The 27,454-nt window shown below is 46.6% G+C and overlaps 1 protein-coding gene across 6 annotated transcripts in view; it reads right to left on the bottom strand.

The window, feature by feature from the left end:
- The window catches only part of PECAM1 (platelet and endothelial cell adhesion molecule 1), a 70,172-nt gene that overhangs the window by 26,347 nt on the left and 16,371 nt on the right, over positions 1 to 27,454 (bottom strand). For all 6 annotated transcript variants that reach the window (XM_087854214.1, XM_087854213.1, XM_045813849.2 and 3 more), the window contains 7 exons: positions 18,530 to 18,823; positions 14,497 to 14,808; positions 11,180 to 11,455; positions 6,483 to 6,743; positions 4,920 to 5,195; positions 1,329 to 1,616; positions 561 to 668 (listed from right to left, as the gene is read on the bottom strand). In XM_087854214.1, coding sequence (XP_087710340.1) covers positions 561 to 668; positions 1,329 to 1,616; positions 4,920 to 5,195; positions 6,483 to 6,743; positions 11,180 to 11,455; positions 14,497 to 14,808; positions 18,530 to 18,823 — 1,815 coding nt within the window. The remainder of the gene's footprint in view (positions 1 to 560; positions 669 to 1,328; positions 1,617 to 4,919; positions 5,196 to 6,482; positions 6,744 to 11,179; positions 11,456 to 14,496; positions 14,809 to 18,529; positions 18,824 to 27,454) is intronic.

Raw genomic sequence — 27,454 nt, 5'->3', positions numbered from 1 at the left:
TGCAGAATTTAGTGGGGCTTTGCCCTTTTCCTTAAGTTCATGCTAGCTGACTCTGATTCCTGAATGTCAGTGGGTGATCCTGGCTTCCCTTCCATGCATGGTTAACCTCAAGCAGAGGGTAGAAATCATGGCACAAATGGCAGATCAATTGGGAGGCATTCAGGGGATGGGGGGGGGGGCAGGGAGGCAGGTCTCCATAGCACTCTACCAACTGCAGGACTCGGTGCGGCCAAATCCACAGAAACAGCATCTTCTGACCACATGTAGAAGCAACCTCCCCCCAGATGCATCTTTTCTGGCTTGCCCAACAAGGAAAGCAATTGCTTTCATTTGTGCCTAACTAAATCCAAGGCACAATAAAAGCTTTATGCCCACCAAAGCCAAAATCTTTGGTTGTCAAGGTGACACCCCATGGAGAAAAACAATTGTCATCAGTTATATCTCCTCGGTCCCCAGTAGGGCAGAGCACCAGCCCTCCATGAGGCTGAAGCCCCTCATGCTCATGGCCAGTTTCCCGGCCTGGGCAACCTACCAGAACAGAATGAAAGAACTGTACTTACCCTTGGCTTTCTTCAGAACATAACATCTGGCCCCAAGTACCAAGATGGCGATTATCACTCCAATGACAAATACTGCAATAAGTCCTTTTATCCATGGGGCAAGAAAGACTGGAAACGAAGAAAAAAAAAATACACACACACAAATACACATAGGTTTTTCCTCTGCCAGCAAGAAATAATATCAGGTTTGAGCAACAAATAAGACTAATTTTTACAGTCCCTGGAACCAGCATCCCACATGAGCACCTACCTCTGAAGGACGCTGCTCATAGCTGGTGCAGAAATGTTTCGGTGTGTTTGTTTTTTGTTTGTTTGTTTGCTCAGACTCAGCTATGGTCTTAAAGGACCACTGGGTTGAAGTTGACTCTTTTTTGGGGTCTATTCAGCCCTTCTCCTTCACTAGGAAACCACCTTCTACCCACTTGGGTGGGCTCCCATAACTGTGTCCCTTCTGCATGACCCCAGTCCCCTTGGCCATAGGTAGTCCGTGGGTGGACATCTGACCCAAGATCAGCCACTTGGTATCTCTTCACCAAGAATTTGGAATTATGACTATGTGAGAAATTTCTAATTTTTTATAATAACCAATTCCACTTTTATATTTAATTTGGACGTGTGTCTGTCACTTGCCACAAAAGAGCCTGGAGGACATTGGTCTCTTAATCCTCAGTGAGATGAGCTAAACAGCTGCCCACTTCCTCTTACAAGGGATGAGGCTTTGGCCTCGCTTTTGGAGGCCGCACTACAGCCCATGAGACCCTGACTCACCTCTGACTGTCAGTATGTTGCTTTGGGGACTGCTTTTAACACGGTTGGCTCTGTTCGAGGCTGTGCAGTAATACTGTCCCTCATGCTCCTTGCTAGCCTTCGACTTGTGCCAAATGGCCTGGGTGTCATTCGAGGTGATCTGGTAGAAGGGGCTGGTCTCTTTTTCTCTGTAAAACCTGAAGGTGATTGGACCAGACGCTTCATTCACGGAGCACCGAAGCACGACGGCCTTCCCAGACTCCACATCCTCATTCAGCAGGATGGAGAGCTTGACCTCATCCACCGGGGCTGAAAGGCAGCAAAGCGGACAGCGCTGAGAAAAGGGGGAGGTGCAAGAGATGGAACACGACACAGCGCTGCTCAGGGCCAGCCAACCGGGACTGTGTCCTCTACTCAATTCACCACCCCCATCCCACGCCATCCTTCACATCTCCCTGCTCTCAGCCCCGAAGGGCAGCAACCAATGCCTCCTGTGCCCACGTGCTGTTTATATACAAGATGCTACGGACACCTCCCTTCGCTCAGCACCTCAGATATTACCGACCACACACCCTGACGATACAATTCATCTCTGTGCCCTGTTGAGTGTGTGTGTGTGTGTGTGTGTGTGTGTGAGTGTACGAGTGGGTATGATTTCCCTCCCTGTGCTTACAAAGATGCATGGCACTTCCGGATCTTATGAATAACCTTGACCCACTATCTTTACCTATGCCTGTTCTTCTCCCTTTTCCTTTATGAATGTTCTAAACCAACCGCTCTCGCATCCTCATTTCTCACCTTCTTGTTACCCCTGTCGCCTGACTTCTATCCCTCTGCTTTGGAAACTGCTCGCCATCTCTGGTTTTGAAGAAATGCCAAAGGTCACCCGATCCCCTGACTATCCCATCCCTGAGTCCGCATCAGATTAATTCTAGTCCTTAATAGGAGTCCTTCCAGTCTTCCCATCTGCGGCCTTCCCGAACCAGTGCGGCTGCCTCTGCGGCTTCTCCGATGCCTCCCAGTTGATTCTCCAACCTCCTCACCCGTCACTCCCTCTTTATTCACTAGTTTTTCTTCCTTTTGCCCCTTAAATATGGACTTTCTGCAAAATTCAGTCCTCAGCTTTCCATCTCTATTCTCCTCTTTGTTGATTTCACCTACATCATAGCTTCTGTTTGTGCATTTAACACATAAACATAGAGCATTTAATGCCGAAATAGATAACTCTAGTCCAATTACTCCCCCAAATTTCAGGTCTTGATTCTGACCTGGGCATTTCCACCGGGAAGCCCTGCCAGCCTCGCATTCCCAGCAGATCCAAGCAGAACTCAATTTCCTCCCATATACCTTTCCCAAGTTTAATTACCAAAATTCTGACCCTCAATTGTCTTCCCAAGTAGACCTTCCTACCAGTGTGAGAATGGACTGTCAGCAGACTGGCATCTGCCTTTTTTTTTTTTTTAAAGATTTATTCATTCATTTTAGAGAGAGAGAGAGAGAGAGAGCAGGTAGAGGGGCAGAGAAAGAGGGAGAATCCCAAGCAGACTTCCCTCTGAGCCAGATGTGGGGCTCAATCTCACAACCCTGAGATCATGACCCGAGCCGAAAAAAAGAATTGGACGCTCAACTGACTGAGCCACCCCGGCACCCCAGGCATCTGACATGAATCACCTCCGTGAGGGTGCAGCGGGTGGCCAGACCATGGAGATGCTGGTCCCACAAAAGGGAGCACCAGGCCCGAGTTGGGAGGGTGGAATTCAACCACAAGGGCAGACTCCTGGAGGGTACAGCCTAATTGGACAGCCTCTCTCCTGCTGAAGCGGGGGGGGGGGGGGGCGGGGGGCGGCAAGCCAGCTTCAGGAGCCAGGCTGCCCAGCCCCACTGCCCACCAGCTGTTCATCTTAAGCTTTTCCTGCATCATCATAAAATAAGGATAATATTTTCATGCATCTTACAAGGCTATTGTAAGTATTAATGGGCATAGTTTACTAGAATACTTTACACCAGGGTGCCCACATGGCCAGGGCTCAGTAAATGTTAGCCACTAGTACTGACCCAATTTTAACCAATTTAAACAACTTCACATGGGCTTCTGCATTGGCTTCTTAAGGTACTGTGAGGTCTGAGGCCTCCACTTCTAACCGATAGAGCCCCCAGTTAATCTCCCCCAAGCTCCATTCTCCTCATGACCTCCTTTCCTCTTCTGGCTCTTGTATACAGGACAAATTCCCAACTCTGAAGATTGCAATTCAGTGGCCTTCACAGTTGAGCTCAGTCACTTTTTCAGTTTATATCCAAAGATTTTCCAGTCTAGTCTTTTGTTTCCAGCCATCTGATCTACCCAGTCTTTTGAACTGCTCCCTGGAGACATTTTGCTCATGTATTTAACTGGTAGGCCATCTCCAGCCCTTTCTTGACCCATTGTCAAGACCTGGCTCCTAACCCAGCTCTTCCGACTCAAGCTAGATGATATCTTTCATGCCCTGAATTCCTATCACCATCATTATAAGGATAGCTCATGTGACAATCATGGGTTCCCTAGTAACATTTTTTTCCATCCTTGCTTGTACTGTTATTCAAATATACTAAAATATTTCTCCATTATTTAATCAGGACATCCTGTGTTTCTTGTTATATAGCATTAGATGCTTTATACATATTGATATTAATTCGAAAAGTATGGCTCAGGGCACCTGGGTGGCTCAGTCGGTTAAGTATCTGCCCTTGGCTCAGGTCATGATCCCAGGGTCCTGGGACTGAGCCCTGCATTGGGCTCCCTGCTCAGTGAGAAGCCTGCTTCTCCCTCTCCTCCCTGCTCCTGCTCTTTCTCTCTAGCTCTGTCGCTATCTCTGTCTCTCTCTCTCAAATAAATAAATAAAATCTTTAAAAGAGGAAAGAAAAGAAACGTATGGCTCCTGTAAGACCAAACATTAATAGAAGCAGGAATCTCTATCCTACTTAAGAGGTCTGCAGTGGTACCTGCAGATAGGCCATTATTAAGCAAGAAGGAGGAAGAAGGAGAAGCATATTAAGCTTTTTACAAGAGGATGTGGAAAATCTCAGCAAAGCAAGCAATGGCACTCCTGAGCCCTTCCGAGAGGCACAAGACAGAGGCTCAAGGAAAAATATCCACCCCAGGACAACGGTGTATTTTTCCTGAGTCTGACAGCGCCAGTCCTATGAGCCTGCAGCCCTGATGGCTGCGGGTTCTGCACATGATGCAATCTGCCTCCCCAAGGGTCCATAGTGGAGAAAAACTCGGGTCTACAATTCTCAGAGATAGCTGTCAGTTCATTTTAAAAGGAGCAAATGTTAAGAGAGCCCCAAAACACAACTTTCGTGCTTCTTGACGTTGGGACACTTTGCTCTGATATTTTAGCAGTTCGCTTAAAAGGGTCTGGAAAGAGATGTCACTGGCCACACCAATAGCCACCAGATATCTTCGGGCCCCATTTACCTGGGCCTTGGTCCCGCTTTGCCACTTGGATGTTTATGGCCTTTGCACAAGTACCACCCGCTTGTGCGTACAAGCCCCGGGCAACCCCAAACCTCTGAAAATGTGAAGTAAAGCCCCCAAACCACAGGATTTCTTCCCACAGCACGGCAACTCACCTATCACCTTGACCCGCAGAACTTCACTGACCATTTCGGTATGGGAATGGCAATTATCCACAATACACTGGTACTCTACGTCCTTTGTTGGGTTGTCTTTGAACACTGCAGGCTCATTTGAGTCCATGTCACGGCTCTCCAAAATGTTATTTGCTTTTAAAAGGTGATAAGAAATAGGTGGAGTTCCATTTATGGATTGGCAACTGACTGCAATGGTCTGTCCTTTTATCACCTCGGAGCTGGAGTCATAAAAAATCCTGGGCTTGGAGAGCATTTCTAGAACAACAGAGAAACAACCTGAACAACACTGAAGGCAGAAACAAAACATCCAGCCCAAGAGGGTCCTTTTCCAAACTCTGCTCTTTGCTTCTCTGGCATTTCCATAATTACCTGTCTGTCTTACCTACCTTCTAGGACTATTTTAAGATGGACAGGTAGTGTGTGTGTGTGTGTGTGTGTGTGTGTGTGTGTGTGCATGTGGTGACAAGGAGAGGGGAAGCGAATGCTATAAACAAAAAAACGTCACGCAAATTCAAGAAAACCACTACATTCCCCTAAATACGTGTTTATATGTCCATACATCTCACCTACACATGCTCACACACCCGAATGTTGCTGTTGTGTAGAGAATAGACACAAGAAAAGCATAAGAAATATAACTAGTACCCAAACGGATTTGATTTGAAAATTCTCAGTGCCTCAGCCTCTCTTGAGAGTAAACTGCAGGCCTCGAGAAGCAAGAATTCTACTAGGTCCTTATTTAGAAGTTCGCTTATTTATAAAGCTTATAAAATGTTAATGGCCCACAATTGTCTCTTGCGTTATTTCCTTTGGAATTCCACGACGAGAGAGTTGACAAGAGACTACGACCCTGGTTGAGTTGAGACTAAAATCCTGGCTGCAGAAACCACAGCCACAGGTTAAACTGAAGGATGGTGACGGAGCCGCAGCAGAGCCCGTGACAGCCTGCCCAGAGCTCCACATTCACTTAGACCCTCCACTCCGAGCGTGGTCCAGGGCCCAGCATCCCCAAGCAGACACTAGTCAGAGATGTGGACTCTGCCTCCATCTTGACCTGTGTTCCTAGCCAGGTTTTTCACACACTGTCAGCTCTGGGAAGCATGGCTTTAGGTGGTTCCAGTACCTACATTCTGCCTACCAGAAGACCTAGGCTTGCTGGTCAGCCAGCATATGGATAAAAACCAGGAACTTAGATCCTAAAGTTTAGTGTTGAATAAGGAGTGTTTCTTCCCTGACCTTTGGAGTGGGTGCCGGTTCCAGCAGCCAGAATCTTGACAGCTCGGCCACATCACCAGCATGCAGCCACAATAAAGCCATGAACTTGACTTTTGTCTACGCTTTCCTTGTATGGCCTCTTTCCTATACTCTGAGCAGGAATACCCACTTGTTTGGTCTCTTGAGTTCACCGCTCTCTCTTTCCCCCAAGTTCTTCCCCTGCCTCCGTCTGATCTGTCTTCAGCCTGGAGAGGATGGCAGCTGGTGATAAACCTCCTCTGTCTCATCCCACCCCAAGACTCTCTGAGCCAGTGAGGATGTACCCACCACACACGGTTATCTGGACTCCGCTGCTTCTCTTGACCACCTTGCCCATGCTTGCGTTGCAGATATATATCCCACTGTCCCTCGCTGAGGCGATCCTGGTGAAATTTTGAGATTCTGACACAATTGTGTTTTCCTTCTGGATGGTGAAGTTGGCTGCTGGTGCTCCTGGTGGTGCTCCTGGAATGGAGCACCACAGGTTTAGGCTTTCTCCCTGGTCCAGACGGGTGGCGGAAGATTCCAGCTTTGGCTTGGAAAATAGCTCTGAAAAACCAGTGAGTGAAAGGGGGTGAGATGTTTCTGGGCACCACTCCCACAGCCCCCTTCCAGAAACGGGAAAAAAAGAGAATCAGGAAAGGACTCTCACAGGAAGCTATCCAGGCAAACAGGGAGTGTTCTAAGCAAAGGAACAGGCCTGGCAGGAAGGAGCACCTGAAAGTTCAGGCATCCTGGAACATAGCGGGAGCAGAAGCAGCCAGAGGAAGACCTACAGATCTTGAAGGACCTTGGGAACCACCTAAAGAAGGTAAGTTGTATCCTAGGGCCAATGGGAACCATGGAGAGTTTGGGTCAGGGGAATGGCATCAGACGTGTGTTAAAGGGAGATATCTGGGAGGAGAAGGGATGGAGTTGAAGGGGCCCAGACCGGAAGCAGGAGGGATGTAATGCAGGCTTGAAGCAGAGTGAGAGTGTGAGGTTGGGGAGAAGTGGCAGCTGGCCCCCATCCCTCCCGCACTTCCCACAGAGAAAGATGAAGATGACACCTGAAGCCTCCCGAGGTTGAGTGTTTTGTAAGCCAGAACATTCTATGCCACTTTAAGGAGTCACTAGTACCGTAATTGAGGTTGAATGTCAACAGCAGTAAAGACAGAAGTTGACTTTTCTGGCATCTCCTTATTTAAATATTCCCTGAAATACATCAAGATTTTGTAGTTATGGAATATGTCTTTATTTTCAGCCGCTGGGAAATTACTAATTAACTACTTAACCACTGCAAAGACTTGGTCCTTCGTGTATGCATGTGCACTCTGGCTTCAAGATTATGGCCTTTGATGCAGAAGGAAGAAGGGAGTCAGTAATTTTTAAAGATTTTATTTATTTATTTGAGAGAGAGAGCACACATGCAAGCAAGCATGAGCAGTGGGGGCATGAGGGGGGCAAAGGGAGAAGTAGAACCCCCGCTGAGCAGGGAGCCCAACATGGGGCTCAATCCCAGGATCCTGAGATCAAACCCAAACCAAAGGCAGAAGCTCGACTAACTGAGCCACCCAGGCGCCCCAGGAGTCAGTAATTTTTTTTTAAGATTTTATTTATTTATTTGACAGAGAGACAGACAGCCAGAGAGAGAGGGAACACAAGCAGGGGGGGTGGGAGAGGAAGAAGCAGGCTCCCAGTGGAGCAGGGAGCCCGATGCGGGGCTCGGTCCCAGGACCCTGGGATCATGCCCTGAGCCAAAGGCAGACGCTTAACGACTGAGCCACCCAGGCGCCCCAGGAGTCAGTAATTTTTGAGACTATCTGCATATTGAGAAAGGAACAGAGACCCAAACTTCCTCTTAGGAAAGCTTCTTAGACTAGAGGTTTGAGAATGCAGCCGGGAGTCAGGGAATCAAATTCTACCTTTGGTTCTAAATTTACCTGCCATACAGGTTTGGGGATACCGATCAACACTGTCATTGTCATTGATGTTACATAGCTATGGAAGTCATTTCCATCATAATCAGTTCCCAATGCTTTCCTAGTTTCCTCAATAAAATCAAATAAAACTTCAAGTAAGGTGGTAGCCCAATAATTAATTCATATTTTATTAAGACACATTCCATCCTTCCTTCCACATAAGCATTGACTTATCTGATTTCGGAGCACCATCAAAAGCTCTAGATTAGGAGTGGGGAAAAGGAACCATAGAGAGACATCCTAAAATGCCTTACAATTTCATTGGGTGGATACCAAAAATTGTGAAAAATTGACTTAGCAAGAATCCCAAAGAAATGACTCTCTGTTTGAAAATATCTGAACAAAAATGTAAAAAGTAGAAACCATCCCGCAAAAGTAGGTGCAAGATGGTTTAGAATTAGGAATGAAATGTTAGGGAACAAAGTCCATTTCTAAAGGGCGTAATATAACACACTGGCAGGACCGTCATGAAGACTAATAAGGATTATCTTTTATTTGCTCATTGAATGAATATTTATTGAGCTCCTACAATGTGCCAGGCTCTGTTTTAAATATCAACAATGTGAGGTGAATTGAACCCCAGACTTGGTCTTTCGAGATCTTACTCAGAGTGGTGGTGGCAGATGCTAGATCTTTGCAGGGACTGCTGACATAAAGAAGGGAAGAGAGTGTGGTGGGAACTGAGGTGTGACGATGGGACTCTCCTGGGGGAGCCTGGAGGGAGATCTGGGGCTTGGTACTTAAGGACAGCATAAGTTTTTCAGTGGCCAAGGGGAAAGTGTGGTCTAGGTAGAGTGGGATGGATATTGGGAAGGGGATGGGGCCAAAGTGAAGGATCATGACCATGCAGGAGTTTAAGCCCATGAATAGTGAAGTCCATATTAGAAGGGCTTCTCCTACAGATGGTTGAAGAATAAACTGGAACAGAGATTCTCCAGGACATGCCTGCAATAGATAATCCTGGTATGAGAGCCAGTGTTAGGATGTGATTACAGAGATAAGAAGACAAGACAGAGTTGAGAGACCTGGCAACACCGGGTGACAGATTGGATCTGAAAAGGTGGACAGTGGGGGGCAGGGTGAAGGTATCTTTTCTATCCGAAGACAAAGGACTAATTCAATGATTTCTATCTTCATAAAAGTATTGTGAGCTGCTAACATCACTATATAGAGCCGTTGACAGTGAGGCTTGATAGCAACAGGGGTGTGGATAACCAGATGTATAAGTGGGCCTGGAGACATTTCCAAAGGCGTGATAGGACTTGAACATGAGGATGCTTGCCTGCCAGCCCTGGTGTGGCTCAGTTAGCTCTGTGTGGAAAAGGCACAGCTCGGGATCACAGAGCACTCAGGCTGAAGGGATGGGAAGGGCAGGGTGAGTGTTAACACTCTGCTATCTTGGGCCAGGGAGATTGATCTACTGAATGACTTGCATCCCCCACATAATACAGACTTCTGGGTGTGGGTGATCACCTACAACAGTAGTACCTTAGGGACCAATGATGCTTTATGCTTTCCTAAAGTAGCCTGGCCCGAGGGGTAAGATTGCTGCTCTGACTGATGCAAGAGTCAGTTGGTTCACCACTTGGTCCCTGTTGCTCTCACAGCAGTATGCCCGTCCCTTTATTGTACTTGTTCATGACATGGCATGTGAATGGTCTATTTATGTCTGTGAATTCTTCAAGGGCAAAGCCTGACCTTAGACAACTGTCTATCCCCAATAAGTTGCCCACCATAAAGAAGGTACTCAATGTATGTTGAATTGAATACTTTTTTCTAACGAAATAGTATGTCTTATCAGTGAAAAACATCGTGTACCATCAAGATATTTGTCATTATCAATGACAAATTGCTAGTACACACTAGAGACCAGCAGGATCCAGCACATATGTCAGTCACCCAGTTGGGAAGTTGGCAGCCGACCTGTGATCCTGTGGATTGTCCCTGTGACTCCACACTCAATGCTAGACACTTAGACTTTCAGTAAATGACGGAATGAATGAACACCTTCATTTGGCAACCAAGAAGTGCTGACTCTCTCTGCCCTGCCCCAGAAACCCTGTCACCCAATGTTCATTCATTCATCCAACAAATATGTATTGAAGTCCTACTATGTGCCAGGCACATAGGTGTTAAGGACATAGCACTGAATAAAATAGGAAATGTCCCTGCTCTCATCAGCTTGCATTCTAGTGCCTAGATACATGCAACATACAGGAAGAGGTAGGGTATATTTCTTTTGGCAATAGGTACTATGGAGAGAAGTAAATCCAGGAAAGGGGGAAAAGAGTCCAATAGAACTTTTAAGTGCATAGGTTTGGAAGTCAAATGGACCTGGGGATGACTCTTGTTCTGCCTTCTGGTAACCCTGTGATCGCTGGGTGAGTGACCTAACATCTGAGCCTCAATTTCCATATCCATAAATGCAGAATCACAATACCTATCTCATAGCATTGTTATGAGCATGAACTGAAAATGTAGGTAAACCAGTCATACAGTGTTCAACAAAAGGAATTATTACTATTGTTTTTGAATTTATTAGTACTTTTTCACTCCTGACCCTGTCTTAGGACCCATGTCTGGGATCTAGCCTGGTGCTTGGCACAGAGGAAAGATAAACGTGGTATGATAATAGACATACCAGCTAACATTCACAGAGTGCTTCTTCTGTATGAAGTTCTTTATAGCAAGTCATGTCACTTAGTCATTGTAATAGTCCTACAGACTGAGTGCTGTCATTTTCCCCAGCTCATAGAGTTGTGCCACAGAGAAGCTCAGTAGCTCGCCTAAGGTCACTGAAGTAGTGAGTGACAGTGTTAGGATTTGATGCCAGAGCTTGCACACTCAACCACCACAGCTAACTGCTTACCGGCTCTGCACTGGCTTTTCCCCTTGAGCACCACACCCCCACCATCATTCAGACAAGAAGGAGTAGAAGTATCGGCCCTCACTGGCCATTCTGGATTCCAGCATGGTGGCTGCTTGAGCCGGCCCTATTCCCACAGCCTCCAGCAGCAGCCCTACCTGTTATGTTGACCACGATGCTGCTGACCTTGGATATCCGGCTGGCTTCCACTTTGCACGTGTAGTTGCCATTGTGCTCCACCATGGCCATCACCGAGTAGGTGGCCTCGTTGCCATGCCTCTTGTAGGCTACAATTGCCTTGTCCTTCTGGATTATGATTTCCGGAAACGCTTGCACCAGATGCGTCACTTGAATGGTGCACCTAATGTGAAGCTGATCTCCTTCTGTGATCACTCCTTCGGGGCTGACGTGGAATTTGGGATTAGAGAAGGATTCTACAAGAAGAGGACAAACTGGTTGGACTCAGGTTCAAACCTGGGCGGGGTGGGGGGTGGGGTGGGAAGAGGCACTTCTGTCCTCCCTTTTTTTGCTTTTTGTTGCCAACCACTGTTCTTCCTTATTAACTAAAAAAATTCAATCTTTCCTCCCCAAAGCCTTCTCCCAAATTGCTCTGATAACTTCTCACTTCTCCCTTCTCATTCATTCTCACATCTTCAGCCTTCTTAACTGCAATCCTCCCTTGAGCTTCCCCAAGGCAAAACCAGGTTCTCTAGATCTCATCTGCAGAATCTTCTTCAAATGACCTCAAAAATAATCAGAGCATTAGAAACAGACTCTCGCCCCAGCCCACAAAGAATTGTCTAGGTTCTTCTCACACCCTTTCACGGAACTATGGCATTTCAGTATAAATATTCCATAGCTTTCAAAAGTGGCAATGATGTCGACTGTGCCACTTAAAGGAAATGCACATTTAAATAACAATATGCCCCCACCCAAAAGTGATTTCTAGTCTATTCTATTTTTTTTTTAATGCTGGCCTTGACTGACTAAATTTCATGACTCATGCAGTTTGAAAAACACTGCTTTCATAAAGTATGGGTCAAATGCTAGGGCATGGGATCTTCAGGAGATGGTTAAGAGAAGTAGGGACAAAACTTTGCTTCTGCAAAACAAACAAATTTCAGAGCATTAGAGTACACACACAGATTGCCAACTGTGCAAAATCAGATGGGACTTTTAAAAATGCCAAAAGTGGATTTAGAGTCCTATTCTTTAATTCATTAGTTTTTTTTTTTTTTTTTTTTTTACTGCAAAGTCATTTAACGTCACAAGAAATAGCTATCATTAAAAAAAAAAAAGTCTGTTTTCCTGAACAAAAAAGAGAGGATATTTTTTAGGACACTTAACAACTGCTCTCTGGAGAAGCATAATAATCACGAAAGTGTTTTTTTCTTATCTCTTAATTAACTCCAGATGCACCAGAGATCTAAATGCGGAAAAACACACAAACTTATTGAAAACAGTAAGGGCAAACATAGGTGCATTCTTACTTTACTAATTTTTTAAAGATTTGTTTATTTGAGAGAGAGAGAGAGAGAGAGAGAGAGAGAGCGAGCGAGCACGCGCGCAGGTGGGAGGGGCAGAGGGAGAGAGAGGGGCTCAACCTCATGACCCTGAGATCACGACCCTGAGATCATGACCTCAGCTGAAACCAAGAGTCAGTCACTTAACCGAGTAAGTCGCCCAGGTGCCCCTACTTTAAAAATCCTTAGTAAGTTTTAGGTGTGAATCATGAAACTGAGATGCCAGAAAGAAAAAGATGGATAGATTCGATTAAATAAAGATGAAACACTTCTGCCTGAAAAGCTCATCATAAAGACAAACGACGATCTTGGGGAAATATTTGCATAGTACTCCACAAAGAGCCAATGCCTTTAATTTATAAAGGACTCAAACAAATCAATCAGAAACAGTAAAAATGGGCCAAGTGTATATGAACAGGCAGTTTATGGGGGGAAAGTAAGAGGCCAATAAACACAAAGAGCATACTCAACCTCAGTAAAGACCAAAGAAATAGAAATCGTAAGAACAATGATATCAGACTGGCAAAAATAAAGAAAGTGGATAATACTCTGTGAGAGTAAGGATGTGGGCAAATAAACACCAGCAACCCCTTTGACAGAAATGTTCAACCATTCTGAGGAGTGCTTTGGCCATAGACATCAATATTAAAAGTGCACAAAACATTTGAATCAACAATTTGACTGCCAGGAATCAACCTCAAAAATAGTAATGAAGCAAAATACTTGCAAAACTACACAAATAATAAGTGTGTGTATTCCAGGATTGTTTTAATAGCAAAAAACTGGGAAAATACCTAAATGTCTATCACTGGAAAAATGAGGTAAATCATGGTACGTCCCTCCAGTAGGATTCTGAGAGGCCACCAAAAGGACCGAGGTCTGTATGTCTTGATATGGACAAAAGTCCGTAACATACTGTTAAGGAAAAGTTATAAAATAGTACGTTTGACAGGTTGTATTTTTGTCAGAACAAAGAAAAATAAAACAAAAATTGTGTGTGTATGTGAGCATATAAGCAGAACAAGTCTGGGACCATACAAGTGACTTTCTCTGAGTAGTGGTGCTATGATGATTGTCACTTCATCCTTTATATTGTACCGTATTTTCGGAAAACTGAACCCACACCACGTATTATCATCATAAAAATATTATAGATGCATGTTATCATCCCTGTAGATATGTGTACGTATATCCATACAAAACGGGTGGGGGTGAAGTAGGTACCACAAGCAGAAGGGTATTTATGACAAACCTTGGGGCGCCTACAGATAAGACCTGAGGCTATCTGCACTACAGTGTGCCTTCCCTTGACTCTTCCTGGCTCATGAGTCCTGTCCCGTCCTGCGGGCTACGTGTCCCGGAGCTCCCTTCATCCCGGACACACACACACCCAGGCTTCCCTCTGCTATGGCCTTTCTCTCTGGAGAGCACGCCTCAGGCCACCTCACTGGTTTCTTATTTGTCCAACGTCTCGGTGATGAGGGGTGGGTAGAAGAGGGGAGTCCTTTATCTCATGTGGGAGGCAAAGGCTGAGGACCTGGACCCCCTTCCTTCCCGATTCCTCCAGACTCTACCTCCTGGTGTCTGTCTGACCCACACTGGCTTAAAGCTATAGTTTCCACAATGCATCGCTTCCCTGAGTCATGGCCAGTGGTTTAAAAAACTGTAGTAGAATAGAACAGAAAATTCCAAAATGTCCCATATATTAAGATGATTTGTGAAACTTTTGTTTGGGAAATTCTACACACACACACCAACACACACACACACACACACACACACACACATTTTAAACGATGAACATAGGCCTTTAAGTGGTTAAGAACGGTCTTGAGAAAAGCAGCCCAGCCAGAAGATCCCAGCCCCCCTTTCCGAATTCGGGGCTCTTTCTCTCCATCCCCAACCAGCAAACCAGAAAGAGCGATTTTTAGAAAGGAGGGTAGGACTCTGACCCGTCACGGTGACCAGTTCACTCTTGATGGCTCTCGAGTACTCCATGCGGTTCTCAGAAAAGATCGTGGCTTGGCACTGGAAGTATATAACATGGTCCTGTTCCTCCACTGAGAATTCCAGCATCACAAAATTCTGGTTGTATGAACTTTTTTTTTTCTCTCTTTTTTGCTTGAAACCGTTTGCGTGTAGTTTGAGTTTTTCGACTGTGAAATGTATTGGGGGCTTTTCCTCAGGGACCGAACAATTGACCATCACGACCCCGCCTTCTATTGCCTCTCTCTTGTCCAGTGTCACTCTGGGATCAGACACTCCTTGGGGGAAGAGAAAGTCCATTAGTATCAGGTTGCTATAGCTATGCAAGCCTCCCTCAGCCGTGCCACTGTGCTGGACCCACCTGAGGGTCTTCTGTTTGTTCCCAGACCTCAGAGCTACCTACCAGGTAATTATTGAGCCTGTACGTGCCTAGAGCTGTACCAGCTACTCTGAAAAATACAAAGTATGTTTAAGAGGCAGTTGATGCTTTCAAAGTTTATAAACCCATAGGGAAGACTTCCCAGCTGATACAATTAAAGACAAAACCAAACAGCCCATATCTATTAGCATTACTGTGGTTGTTGTTATAATTTATTGACTGCCAACCTCAGCTAGGATTGACTTTATATCCATGACCTCATGTTCATTCTCATAATAAATCTCCTGGGTGGGCATGAAAGATAAAATTGTGCCTATTTTACAGATGAAGGTGAAGCTCAGAGAGGTGCAAGATTCACCCAAAAGCTCATAGCCATCAAGCCCCAGAACTGAGATTCAACTCCAATGCCAGAAGTTGGGGTGGGTGTGGGAGGTGGGAGAGAGGAAGGATACATTGCCACCCGGTTCAAAAAAGTAAAGCTGAAAATACGTAAACATCAGAATGTGTTGCAGAGATAATGAGTGATGGAACAGTCAGGAAAAAAAGGAGGCCCTCTTTGCCTGGGGGATCAAAGAAGATTCTAGAAGGAACAGGGCCTGAGGGCAATCTTGGAGGAAGGGTGTTATTTGGACAGACAAGATAGGATGGGGGCTAAGGACAGGCATTTCAGGGTGCACGTGCATGGGGACATTCCTTGTGTCAAGAAATGTGAGGGACTTTTCCGGATGGCCATCTAGAGCAAAGAAAAGGGTAAGGGGGGAAGGTATATTAGATGGTGAGCCAGGGTCAGATAAGGGGGTATTAGGAGGGTCTGGCTGAGACTAGATGTCTTGTCCAGGCTCTTGGCTCTGGTGATCATGAGCTCCACCTTAAGAGTCAAACAGACTAGCTTATATCGTAAACCTGCCACCTCACTCAGTTGCTTGTGACTCTTACGAATCTTTGTTTCGACACACCCAGTTTGGAGATAACAGGCATCCTCTTGGGAAGATGACCTATATTGTATTCATACCACTATTGTCATCTATGGTGACAGCTGTTTATGAAAGAATTCCCGTTTCACGCTGATCTCCCCAAAGGAAGGGATCCTCTCTTCCTCATTGTTGGGTCCTCAGCCTGGCTCAGAGTGGGACTCAATAAATGTTTAATGAATGAATGAATGGCCTTTTGTCTGCCTCAAAGACCTTAATAATGCTTAAGAGTTAGGCCAATTTTGGGGGCGCCTGGATGGCACAGCGGTTAAGCGTCTGCCTTCGGCTCAGGGAGTGATCCCAGCATTCTGGGATCGAGCCCCATAAGCGTCTGCCTTCGGCTCAGGGAGTGATCCCAGCATTCTGGGATCGAGCCCCACGTCAGGCTCTTCTGCTGGGAGCCTGCTTCTTCCTCTCCCACTCCCCCTGCTTGTGTTCCCTCTCTCGCTGGCTGTCTCTATCTCTGTCAAATAAATAAATAAAATCTTTTTTAAAAAAAAGAGGCCAATTTTGGAATCCAAGAGACCTTGGTTCTAACCAGCTTTGCGTTGGAGCAACTCCGAGGCACGAACATGCCGCTCAAACTCTCTGAGCCTGTGTCTGCCCCTGGAAATGGGGAGAACCACGTTTGGCTCCCAGTGCTACTGCAGCAGTTCAATGAAATGTGTGTAAAGCACGTCCAACAGTTGACTTCATGAGGGCCTAATAAGGGGGGCAGTTCTTACCACTGGAAGTGACAATAATGCGAAGGACTGCTCTGATGACCAACATGAGCACAAAAATGAAGAAATGACAGTCATGGCTGCCACTGTCAAGGAAGTACGGGCTCACCTTCCTAACACTAGCCATTCAATCATCCAAGTTTGAAGAAAAATTACCCTGAGTGTCAAAAGCCTGCCAGCATATTTCTTTTCAACAACATTCCCCAAATTCAGCCCTGTCAATCTTTCCTCGTCACTCAAGTCACAACCAAGACCTGTTGGTTCGGGAGGCCCCATCCTCAGTGGGGACAGAGAAGGGCTGGTCTTCATCCCTGTGGCTATTGCCCCTGGTGACACTAAGGGATGTCCAGCCAGCGATGCCCCTGATTGTCCATAGGATACCCACGGAGGAATTGGCCTGAAGGAGGAGGATGTCATGCTCCCCCATGGGAGCCTCAAGGACTGACAAAGAAGTGGCCAGAGATTGTATGCTCATGAAAGGAAAATGCCCCTGAACACTTGCCCATGGGTTCTTCCTGCTTCTTGCATGCTGGAAGGGTTATCCCTTTCTAAGGATGGCCTGGCAGAGCACCTCGCACATTCATTCATTCAGTTCTTGGTTACTGAGCACACTTCACTGTTATCACAGTGAATCCTCAAAACAAAACAATTTTAGGGGTCCGTGTAACTACCTAGTGATCTCTATTTTAGAGACAGGAATGAAGACTCCGAAGGTTGGGGGATCTGACCGAGGGGATACGGTGCTTTCTCAGCCTCTGTTCTTCTATCCTTGCTACACTCCACTTCTCTGCCTTTGCTCAACGTCACCGGCAAGCAAACTCCTACACGATCCTCTGTATCTGGACCCGATGTCCCTTCCTCCAGGAAGCCAGCCTAACTTCCCCAGGAGGAATTGTTCCCTTTCACTTTTGTGCTCCCTAAGACACTCAGATCATATGACTATTAGACTGTAATTATTTTTGTAAACGTTTCTCTTCCCCACCAGACAGCAACGGCCTCCAGAGCCAGCCCTGACCTGATGCATTGTCACGTCTTGCACCTGGTTTTCTTCTGACTTGCAGCCTTGGGAAATGCTTCTTGAGGGAGTAAATCCCTGACTGGACGGATGGAATCCTATATCTCTGAACCCAAATTCCCCACGATTTCCCTCGTTTCTCCACTTGTACTTCCCTTTTTCATCTGTTTAAGTTATTCCATGATCATTTATGGTGTGCCTACTATGAGCCAGATTCTTTGTTCAAGATACAAAAGTGGACAAAACCCCATCTCTTTCCTTGTGATCGCACATTCCAGAACAGCAGACGCGTGTGCAAGAAACACTTCCAATACAGTGGAATAGTAACTGCCATTTATTGGGAACTTATTATGTGCTGGAAATTACACTAAGCACTTTACCTAAGAGATGTCTTCTAATCCTACCAATAACTCCCCGAGCTGGGCATTACTATTATCTTCATTTCACGGATGAGAATTTTAAAGTTTAGAGAGGCTGAGGGACTTGCCCAAACTGGACTCCAGGCAGCAGCCAATGTCAACACTCAGCCTATGGCCTTTCTACAAATACCACTAAATGTGGAGATTGCATAAGAGCTGTGAGCACCAGGACCCTGGGGCTGATCTATTTTGCTTGGGAAAGTGTCAGAGAAAAGATCATCGAGTTGAGTCTTAAAGGAGGAAAAGCAGTTCATAAGGAGAGGGGAGGAAGAAGGGTATTCCCAGGAGAGGCAATAGCATATGCAAAGGCAAGGAGACGAGAGATAGCCTGGCATATTGGGAGCAGTCTAACGCCTACATTTTCAGGTTAGGAAAATGCCAGGCGGGGGAGCGAGAAGGGCGGGGCCAGTATTACCAGCCATTCCATTACTGTTCTTGCTACCGCGTCCGCTATCGTACATCTGCTTGAGCTCGTTCAGATGCAGGGACTCACCTTTCACCCACACCTGGTACTCCGAGGTGGTTTTCTCCTTGTTGTTCAGAATCACGGTGCATTTATATGTCCCCGCATCATAGACCCGGGCTTGGGGAATGAAATAACTCTCGGTGGTCTCCATGGAGGAGACATTGTGAAACAGCACGTCATCCTTATAGAAGAGCACCCAGTGCTGAGGCTTGATGTACGAGGTGGTGCTGATGTCCACGACGCACTGCAGGGTCAGGTTCTCCCCATTCTGCACCTCCTGTCCGGGCAGGATCTCCATGTAGATGTGGTTGATGGTGAAAGCTAGATGCCAAGGGAAGGAGAGCAGATGCAACTGTTATCTCAGAAACATCACCCCGCTGTCCTTTACCACATCGGATCGGTATGATCACATCCTCTGCAGTGGAGCGTCCAGGGGTCCCCAGGCCCCCAGGGACCACGCAGGCGATGACTGTGTGTGTGCCCACTCTCGAGGAGGCGCTCTCTCCAACGTTGGGAGCTGGGGTTGGGAGCTACTGCGTCTGGTGTGCTCTGCGAGCCTCCTGTCTCATCAACTTCCATGAAGCGTGAATAGAACAATCATGAGATTAGAAGCATTTTATTGAAATCTGTGAATGGCTAGTACAGTCAAATATGTCCAAACTCCCAAAGGCAGAGGATATGATGTCTATGTGAAAACCCCAAGGAGCCTACAGAGAGGTCATTTGAAATAATGCAAGTTGAGAAAGGTGGATGGGGAGCATTAATATTAAAAAAATCAGGATAGTGGTCACTTCGGAAGGGAAGAGGGGGATAGGATTAGGAATACACAGAAAGATAGAGTGTTGGTGAAGTTATCATTTTAGCGTTGGGTGCTGGGCTCACGTGAACTCATTATGTTACTAAAAGCATGCACAGATAAATAAAACAAAAGTAAACTGTGCACAGATCAAGGATGAGTGTATGTTATGAACCAGGGGTTATAATCGATCCAATTCTGTGCACCTGCGACCCCAAAAACACAATGTATTTTCTGCATGAGAAAAAGATACTGTGCAAAGTCTCTTTCCCATTCTTTTCCCATCCACCCAGTTCCCACCTCCCCTTGCAGAAGTAACCACTGATGATGGTTTCTTCCAGCTTGTCTTTACACATCTATAAGCAAATACAAAGATGAAGTCTTACTTATCCCCCCACCCCCCATCTTTTACACATCCTACCTAAAGGTTTATATGGCCCATGAGGACCTCAGGGGCCAGAGAGAGTGTGGGACTGTGGGCACCTGGCGTTTCTCAAGCAAAACAGGGCCCTGTGGCTTAAGTAAGGCTCCTAAAGATCAGTTCTTCTCAGACACTTTGAGAACAGAAAAATATTCATGGGCCATGTTTGATGAATGTATATTTATTGAGTTTCCTACGTATCCTGAATCTCCTTAACCCCAGACAGAGGAAGATCTTGCAGAAACCTGCATGCTTGGACCACTCTGCTATGGTCCCTCGTGGACTCATATGAACCAAATTAAATTTGGCACTCTATCAAAGGATGCTGTTAGGTAGGGACTGGATTGTGTCCCATCTCCCCACCCCCCCACACACAATATATTTCATATATTGAAAACCTAACCCCTAGTACTTCGGAATGTGACTGTACTTGAACATAAGGCCTATAAGAAGGTGATTAAGTTAAAATGGGTCCTAATCCAATCTGACTGGTGTCCTTATGAGAAGAAATCTGAACAAAGAGAGACCAGGGACATGTGTACAGAGGGATGACCATATCAGGACACAGCAAGAAAGCAGCTGTCTGCAAGCCAAGGAGAGAGGCCCTGGAAGGAACCAAACCTGCTGACGTCTTAGTCTTGGACTTACAGCCTCCAGAACTATGAGAAAATGAATTTCTGTTGTTTTAGCCACCCAGTCTGTGGGATTCTGTTGTGGTAGTCCTAGTAAACTCATGGATGCTGTTAAGAAATTGTCTTATGGAACCTGATATTGTCCAGCAGAGGATGCCACTAGGATGTTGTTCATGATTTCACTGTGTTTCAACTGATGCTGTGTTTAGGGCACCCAGGTGGCTCAGCTGGTTAAGCGTCTGCCTTCAGCTCAGGTCATGATCTCCGGGTCCTGGGATCGAGTCCTGCATCAGGCTCCCTACTAAGTGGGGAGTCTGCTTCTTCCTCTGCCCCTCACCCCCCACCTGCTCATCCTCTCTCTCTCTCTTTCTCTCTCTTTCAAATGAATAAATAAAATCTTAAAAAATAAAGCTGTGCTTATTCATTTCTATCTTGTAGATTCTGAAATTTTTCTAATGGATCTTGTTTTCCTTTTTGCTTTGACTGCTAAGAAGTATAAACCCAAAATTTCATCTCTGCATCTAGCAAACTTTGGGATGAATTTCTATGTGCTAAAAGACCCCCCAGTTTTATTTGCCTGCCTTTACTTTCTTCCCACGCTGATTTCCTCCTTTATTTTCTCCTGTTGAACAATAATATGTAATTTTTATAAGTGGTCCCAAATCATTTTTCAAATAAGAAAATGTATAGCTAGCTAGCTAGCCAGAGATACTGGCAAAGATTGTCTTTCTTTCTCTCTCTTTTAATAAAGTCAAATCTTTCTGAACAATTTAGAATTTGGTTTGACTACAATATGTCTAAGGTTTTAAAATGAATATGAGAGTCCACAACTGTCCCTTTGTTCTGAACAATTAAATGAACAAAAAAATGGCATCTGATTGGTCTATAAGATGAAACAAGGTGATTGTTTAAATGCAAGTTATTTCCTGCAGCATTAATCTTTAGAACTCCCTTCTTTGTCTCTATCTATTCCTTACTAGTTCCTGGTCTGAGGAGCCTACTCAGTGAGCTCTCAGAACGAAATCTCTTTGGACCATATTTATTTTCCCATCAATTAATATGGTCCCTTCCCAGGTAGGGACAGGCAATCTCACTCCCCCTTCAGTACCTCCTCTGCATTTTAAACCACGCTGTCTAGCACAGTGATTCTAACAGAAGGTGAGTGCAGAGCCAGATTGCCTAGGTCACATCCCACTTCCATTCAGAAACTGTGTGGCTTTGGCAGGTTCCTGAACTTTGAGCCTCAGTTTGCTCATCAGTACAATGGACATAATGATAGTAAGTATAAATGGGAACTAGAAACACAGTTTCTGGCACAGAGGAAGTGCTTGAGATGTGTTAGCCAGTTTAAGTCAGTCACGGATACAAAGCCAAACTTGAGTCTTAAGGGCGCCAAAACTCTATATCCACTCCCTATTTCTAGCAAAATTTTTATTAACCAGGTTATTAACAGTGACTTCTCCAGACTCCCGGGGTTCGTCACCCTGCTGTGTTAGGCTCCTTTCCTGTCATCGTCCTGGATGAAGTGCACACCCGTGGCTGGTCAGGCCCCAGACGGGGACCCAGACCTGCGTACAGGAAGAAAGCCAGTCAGGCACGCCTGGGTCCACAGCCATTAGCTGGGTGATGCTGGGAGTTACTTAAACCCTCTAAGCTAGCACTTCTCCTCCTACAGAACGGGAACACTAGTACCTGCCTTCCCTCGTAGTTCAATCTTGAAAAATGACTGAGCCAAGGTGGCCGAGAACACTGAGGGGCAGAGCCTGGCCCCTGGCTGACATTCCCTTCCCTCTTCCTCAGCACCCTTCAGCCCACATTCCAGGGGCCTTCTCTGTGCCAGGCACTGCATCTAATACTGGGGGTTCACAAAAGAGTGAGATCAGCACAGTGTTTGCTTCCCCTGGAGCTCACCGTCCGCAGTCCCAAGTCCTCTCTATTCCAGACCCTCCAGCCTCAGCATCATCCCTGCCTGGGCCTCCTACTGACCAGACCTAATTCATATCCTTCTTACAGGAGCCCTGGAGCAAACCTGGCTAAAGCATCAGGTGGTGGCTCTTTAGAGAGGATGATGTCCACTAGACGGGGCACCTCTGCCAACTGGTTTTTCTAAGCAACGAACACACAACTGCTTAATAAATCTACTCGGCCAACTCACTAGAAACATCACACTCCCACGGCCAGCGGCAACAGACAAGGGAGGAGAAAGGAAGGCAAAAGGGAAGAAGGAAAAGCATTTTCTAAAATGTATCAATAACTTTACGGTGAATTTATGAAACCCAGCTCTTCGACTAACACAAAACCTCATTGATGTGATACAACAAAAGCAGCAACCCCGCTTTCAACACCCTACCACATCCGTCTCCACACGCGTGGTAGGCAGCCTTCAGATGGCCCCGGGGAGGCTCGCCTTCCGCTACTCACACCTGCACCTCCCCACCTCAGACCAGGGTCAGTCTTGTGACCAAAAATACTGAAGTGTTCATTTGTTGCTTCGGAAATCAGTCTGTAAAAGACGTTGCAGCTTTTGTCTTGAGCTCATTTTCCTTTGTTAGGATCACTCACTCTGTGCCAAGTCATAAGCATCCCTCTGGAGAGGCCCTCACCCTGTGAGGAGCTTAAAAGCAAATCCCCCAACCCCAAACAAGCCCTCTGTTCCCTGTAATCCTGACCAGCCTTCTATGGGCAATTTCCCGACAGGCCCTGAGCCAGAACTCCCAGATTCCTGACCCTCAGAAGCTGTGAGGTAATAAACTTGTTATCTCAAGTCACTAAATTTGGGGGTAATTTGTTCAGCAGCAATACACTACCCAACTGATCTTCAAAACTCTCTACCCGGTTATTGAGATAGTATAGAAAACATTGTCGTCTTTGTGAATAAACTGTTCAGAAACAGCCAAGCTGGATTACTGGGCCCCCAGGAGGTTCACAGATGGGTGGTAGGGGGCCCACGGACCACCTTCAAGTATAGGCAAGTGTGTGTGTTTTTTAGGGGGATGGGAGGAGAGGAACCACAGCTTTCTTTACTGAACCCAAAAGGTTCAGAACCATTGTGATGAAAGTTTGGGGTTAGGCAGCAGCCTAAAGAGGTCAGATCTTTTCAACCTGGACAGAGGAAGGCTACTGGAGGGGGATCCAGATAATAAAGTCACCAGAGCACAGAGAAGGCACCCATGGACCACTGTGCCAAATCCCCAAACCCTAAAAGAAGCGCCTGCTTCCCTGTGCCTCGAGCCACCAGGGAGCGGACGCTGATGCTCCTTGGGAAGATGAGGCATCATGACTCAGCCAGCCTCTTGGGCAACCTGGAAATGACTCAGAAAGGGTCGGAGGAAAGCCCCCCCCACCATTGTCAGGAAAATTACAGGGAGCCAGCTAGCACGGAGCCCCTGATGAACTCTGGTGCTCGGCAGAGAATGTGCTGAGCCATCTCATCTGAATCTTAAGCATCTCTGAGTTCGGTTTGGGTCCCCTTCAGTGAAACATTTACTGAGCACCTGCGTCGGACGCTGGGATTACAAGGTGAATAAGAAATCATCCCTGCTGGGGCGCCTGGGTAGCACAGTCGTTAAGCGTCTGCCTTCGGCTCAGGGCGTGATCCCAGAGTTCTGGGATTGAGCCCCACATCAGGCTTCTCCACTAGGAGCCTGCTGCTTCCTCTCCCACTCCCCCTGCTTGTGTTCCCTCTCTCGCTGGCTGTCTCTATGTCAAATAAATAAATTAAATAAAAATCTTAAAAAAAAAAAAGAAAGAAATCATCCCTGCTGTCCTAGACCCTACAGGCTGCTGGGGACCCAGAGAGCTGAAGTACAATGCTATATGCACCGAGAGGAAGGGTGGCCCAGGAGAGGCCAAGGGAAATCTGAAGGAAGTGCCCCCTGAACCAGCCTCGGACCAGGTGGGGCGCTCCGGGGAGGAGATCAGCATGTACCAGGGCACAGGGGCATGAGAAATCACGGGTTTGGTATTTCCACGGGGAGCGCCTTTGCTGCAAGCATTTTCACCACGTAACTATTTGCTGTAAAGCCACTTTGTCGTAAAAGATAAAATCACAAAATATAAAAGAGGGACATTCAGTAAAGAGGACATAACAAAGCATGAGGAATGAATAACAAAACTAGAAAACTATTGTAAAACACAAAATAATTGAATACATTTCAAATGTGTGGAGATTCATGGCAATTCTATGCAAATAACTAATTGTATTTCATGGATTGTACCTAAGCACGTGTCTCCAAAGTCTTTCATTTATAGAATTATACTTTTTTTTTTCTTGTTGATGGGTCTTCTCATTCTTTTTTTACTAGTTTCTTTCTCAATAAGAGAGGTAGAGTTCTAGGGCGACTGGGTGGCTCAGTCGGTGGAGCTTTCGACTCTTGATCTCAGGGCCATGAGTTCAAGCCCCACGTTAGGTGTACAGATGACTTAAAAATAAAATCTTAGGGGCGTCTGAGTGGCGCAGTGGTTAAGCGTCTGCCTTCGGCTCAGGGCGTGATCCCAGCGTTATGGGATCGAGCCCCACATCGGGCTCCTCCGCTATGAGCCTGCTTCTTCCTCTCCCACTCCCCGTTTGTGTTCCCTCTCTCACTGGCTGTCTCTATCTCTGTCGAATAAATAAATAAAATCTTTAAAAAAAATAAAATAAAATCTTAAAAACAAATAAATAAATAAAATAAAAATAAAAGAGAGGTATAGCTTCCAAATACCATGATGCGTATTTGTAACAGGACTTTTGTACTGCACGGGGAAGGCATATTGCCTCCTACATTGTTTGTTCCTGGTGTATAGTCACAGTTCCATTGATAGCTGTTCCCGAGTTCTATGGGAAATGTCAGTTCAAAACTCTGCACCACTGTATAGACCATCATGAGGGCTAAGATTCATATAACACAAAAATGGAGCACATGTCAATGGAGAAATGAAACCAAACTCAACCAGCTGATGAAACCAACAAACTGCCAAGCTGTTATTTAATCTTTTATGGCAAAATTGCCTTATGGCCTATTAGTTATGCAGCGAAAATGCTCACAGCAAAGATGTTTGTGGCAAAACTACGTAGAACCAAGAAATCAGTGCATTCTGGGCAAGTGCAGTTACAGGACCCAGACTGTGGGGCCTGAGGGGCCAGGCGGGCCAGGCAGGAGGTGCCAGAAACAGAGGGCCTTGCCTGGGGTGCTGACAAGCTGGGCCTGCCTGAGGGTATTTGGGTGGGGGAGCGGTGACAGGATGACACCTGAACTTCAGAAAGATCACTATGGGCTGGAGGGAGAGACCAGAGGCCTGTAAACATCCTGGACCATGGTTCAGGTGATAGCCCAGGAGGCCTGTGGCAGGGCAGGCACAGAGGGACTGGGGGAAGGAGTGGACTTCAGAATATTTAGTGGATAAGAAAGGACTTGTTTTCTGGGGTGATGAAAATGTTCTGGAACTAGACAGTGGAGATGTTTGCACAACATTATGAATGTACTGTCATTAGTAGCAAAATATGTTATATGTATTTCACTACAATAAAGAAAAGACTTGTGTGATTGAATGTGGGGGTTGAGGCAAAGAGAGGAAGTTTCCTGGGTTAGGTACCCAGGAAGGTCTAGGTGCTGCCAACCGAAATAGAGAACGCCAGAAAAAGATAAAGGATGGGGACAAGGTCCCCGTGATGCCACTGGGTGTGAGGGGCCCAAGGGATGGCTAGCAGATGTCGGCCATTGGCTCCCCTATGAAGCCTGATGCTCAGGGGAGAGGACCAGGGCAGGCATGTGGAGGTGTAGAGGGGTGTGTTGAACTCCGGAGACATTAAGACCACAGAGCCTGCAGAGACCAGGCAGAGGGGTAGGAGAACACCAAGGAAGAGACTCCAGAAGGTCAAGGAAGGAAACTTTGTGCAGAGGCAGCACAGGGATCCAGAAAGCTAAGGGCTGGGAGTGTTCACGGCATTTGCTATTACAAGGTCCTTGCTGACCCCTTGGTGAGAGGATTCCGACGGCAGTGAGGTGTGGGGGCCAAGTACCAAGTGAAGGCAGACCGAGAGCAGGGGAAGCAGAGACAGCGGCCATAAACCAGCCTTGAGAAAAGTTTGAGGAAGGGAGTGGATGCATAGGGGGACACAAGATAATGGAGGGAGGTGGGTTGTTTGTGATTTTTCTTTTTCCTAAAAGAACAAGACCTACCAATTGTGTTTGTAGACTGAGGAGAAACAGCCAGAAGGGGGTGGGGGATCGAGATACTAAGAGTGGGGTAGGTGCTGAATAAGTGATAGAGCAAGATGGGGGTGGGGGAGGGAGTGCAGTGAGAGATGGGCTCAGAGCCCAGGTGTACAGGCTGGCCCCCATCAGCCACGAGGGCCGACAGCGCTGAAGCTGGAAGGGAAGCCGGGAGGATGGGTGGGGAGGCAGATAAGCCCATAGCTGGGGCAGGGCGGGAAGTAGAGGGAGTTCCCTCCAGACAGCGGTGTTTTCTAGGTGAAGATGAAGCTTAGGTCATCTCCTGAGGTGGGTGGGCTGGTGTGGGGTACGGGAGCCCGGGATAAAAGAAAGAGAAAGGGCCAAGGCTGACCAAGGACCTCAACCACAGAGCCGGCCATGTGGAGTCGTGCATGTCACTGGGTGGGTCGTGCCTGTCACACATGCATCAGCACGGTCATGGGTGACCGCAGGAATGGGAGACCTGGTCCTGGCCCCATGCTGCTAACACCCAGTTGATGATACACAAGTACCTCATGGCTTCTGCGCCTCAGTTTCCTCAAGTGTAAAACAAGGTGGAGGCCTGAGGAAGCAGTAGGAGAGTCTCCCTGCTCCAATGCTCCAAGTCCTGCAGTTCTGAGGTCTTCCCTGAACATACAGAAGCTTTTCTCCAGGAACCCCGGGAAGGGAGCGATTTATTGCCACATGAGGTGGGGAAGGTGGGAGAGACTGGAGGTCCTGGGAAGCAGCCTGCGTGTTTGCAGGGTGTGGTGCAGACCAGAGTGGAATATGTGGGCAGCAGGGGAGAGACAGGGTGCGAAGGAGGGCTAGGACCAGATGGTAAACAACTGCTAGTCATCGCTTGCCGCACAGGCGAGGCACCTCCTCTTATCTCATCCTCAGACACACTCTCTGGGATCAATTCTCTTA

This window comes from Ursus americanus, chromosome 23 (genome assembly GCF_024610735.1).
Source record: "Ursus americanus isolate L20-20 chromosome 23, mUrsAme1.1.p, whole genome shotgun sequence".
Taxonomy (NCBI): domain Eukaryota; kingdom Metazoa; phylum Chordata; class Mammalia; order Carnivora; family Ursidae; genus Ursus; species Ursus americanus.
Note: the sequence above shows the minus strand (reverse complement) of the source record. Positions and strands in the feature narration are given on the sequence as shown.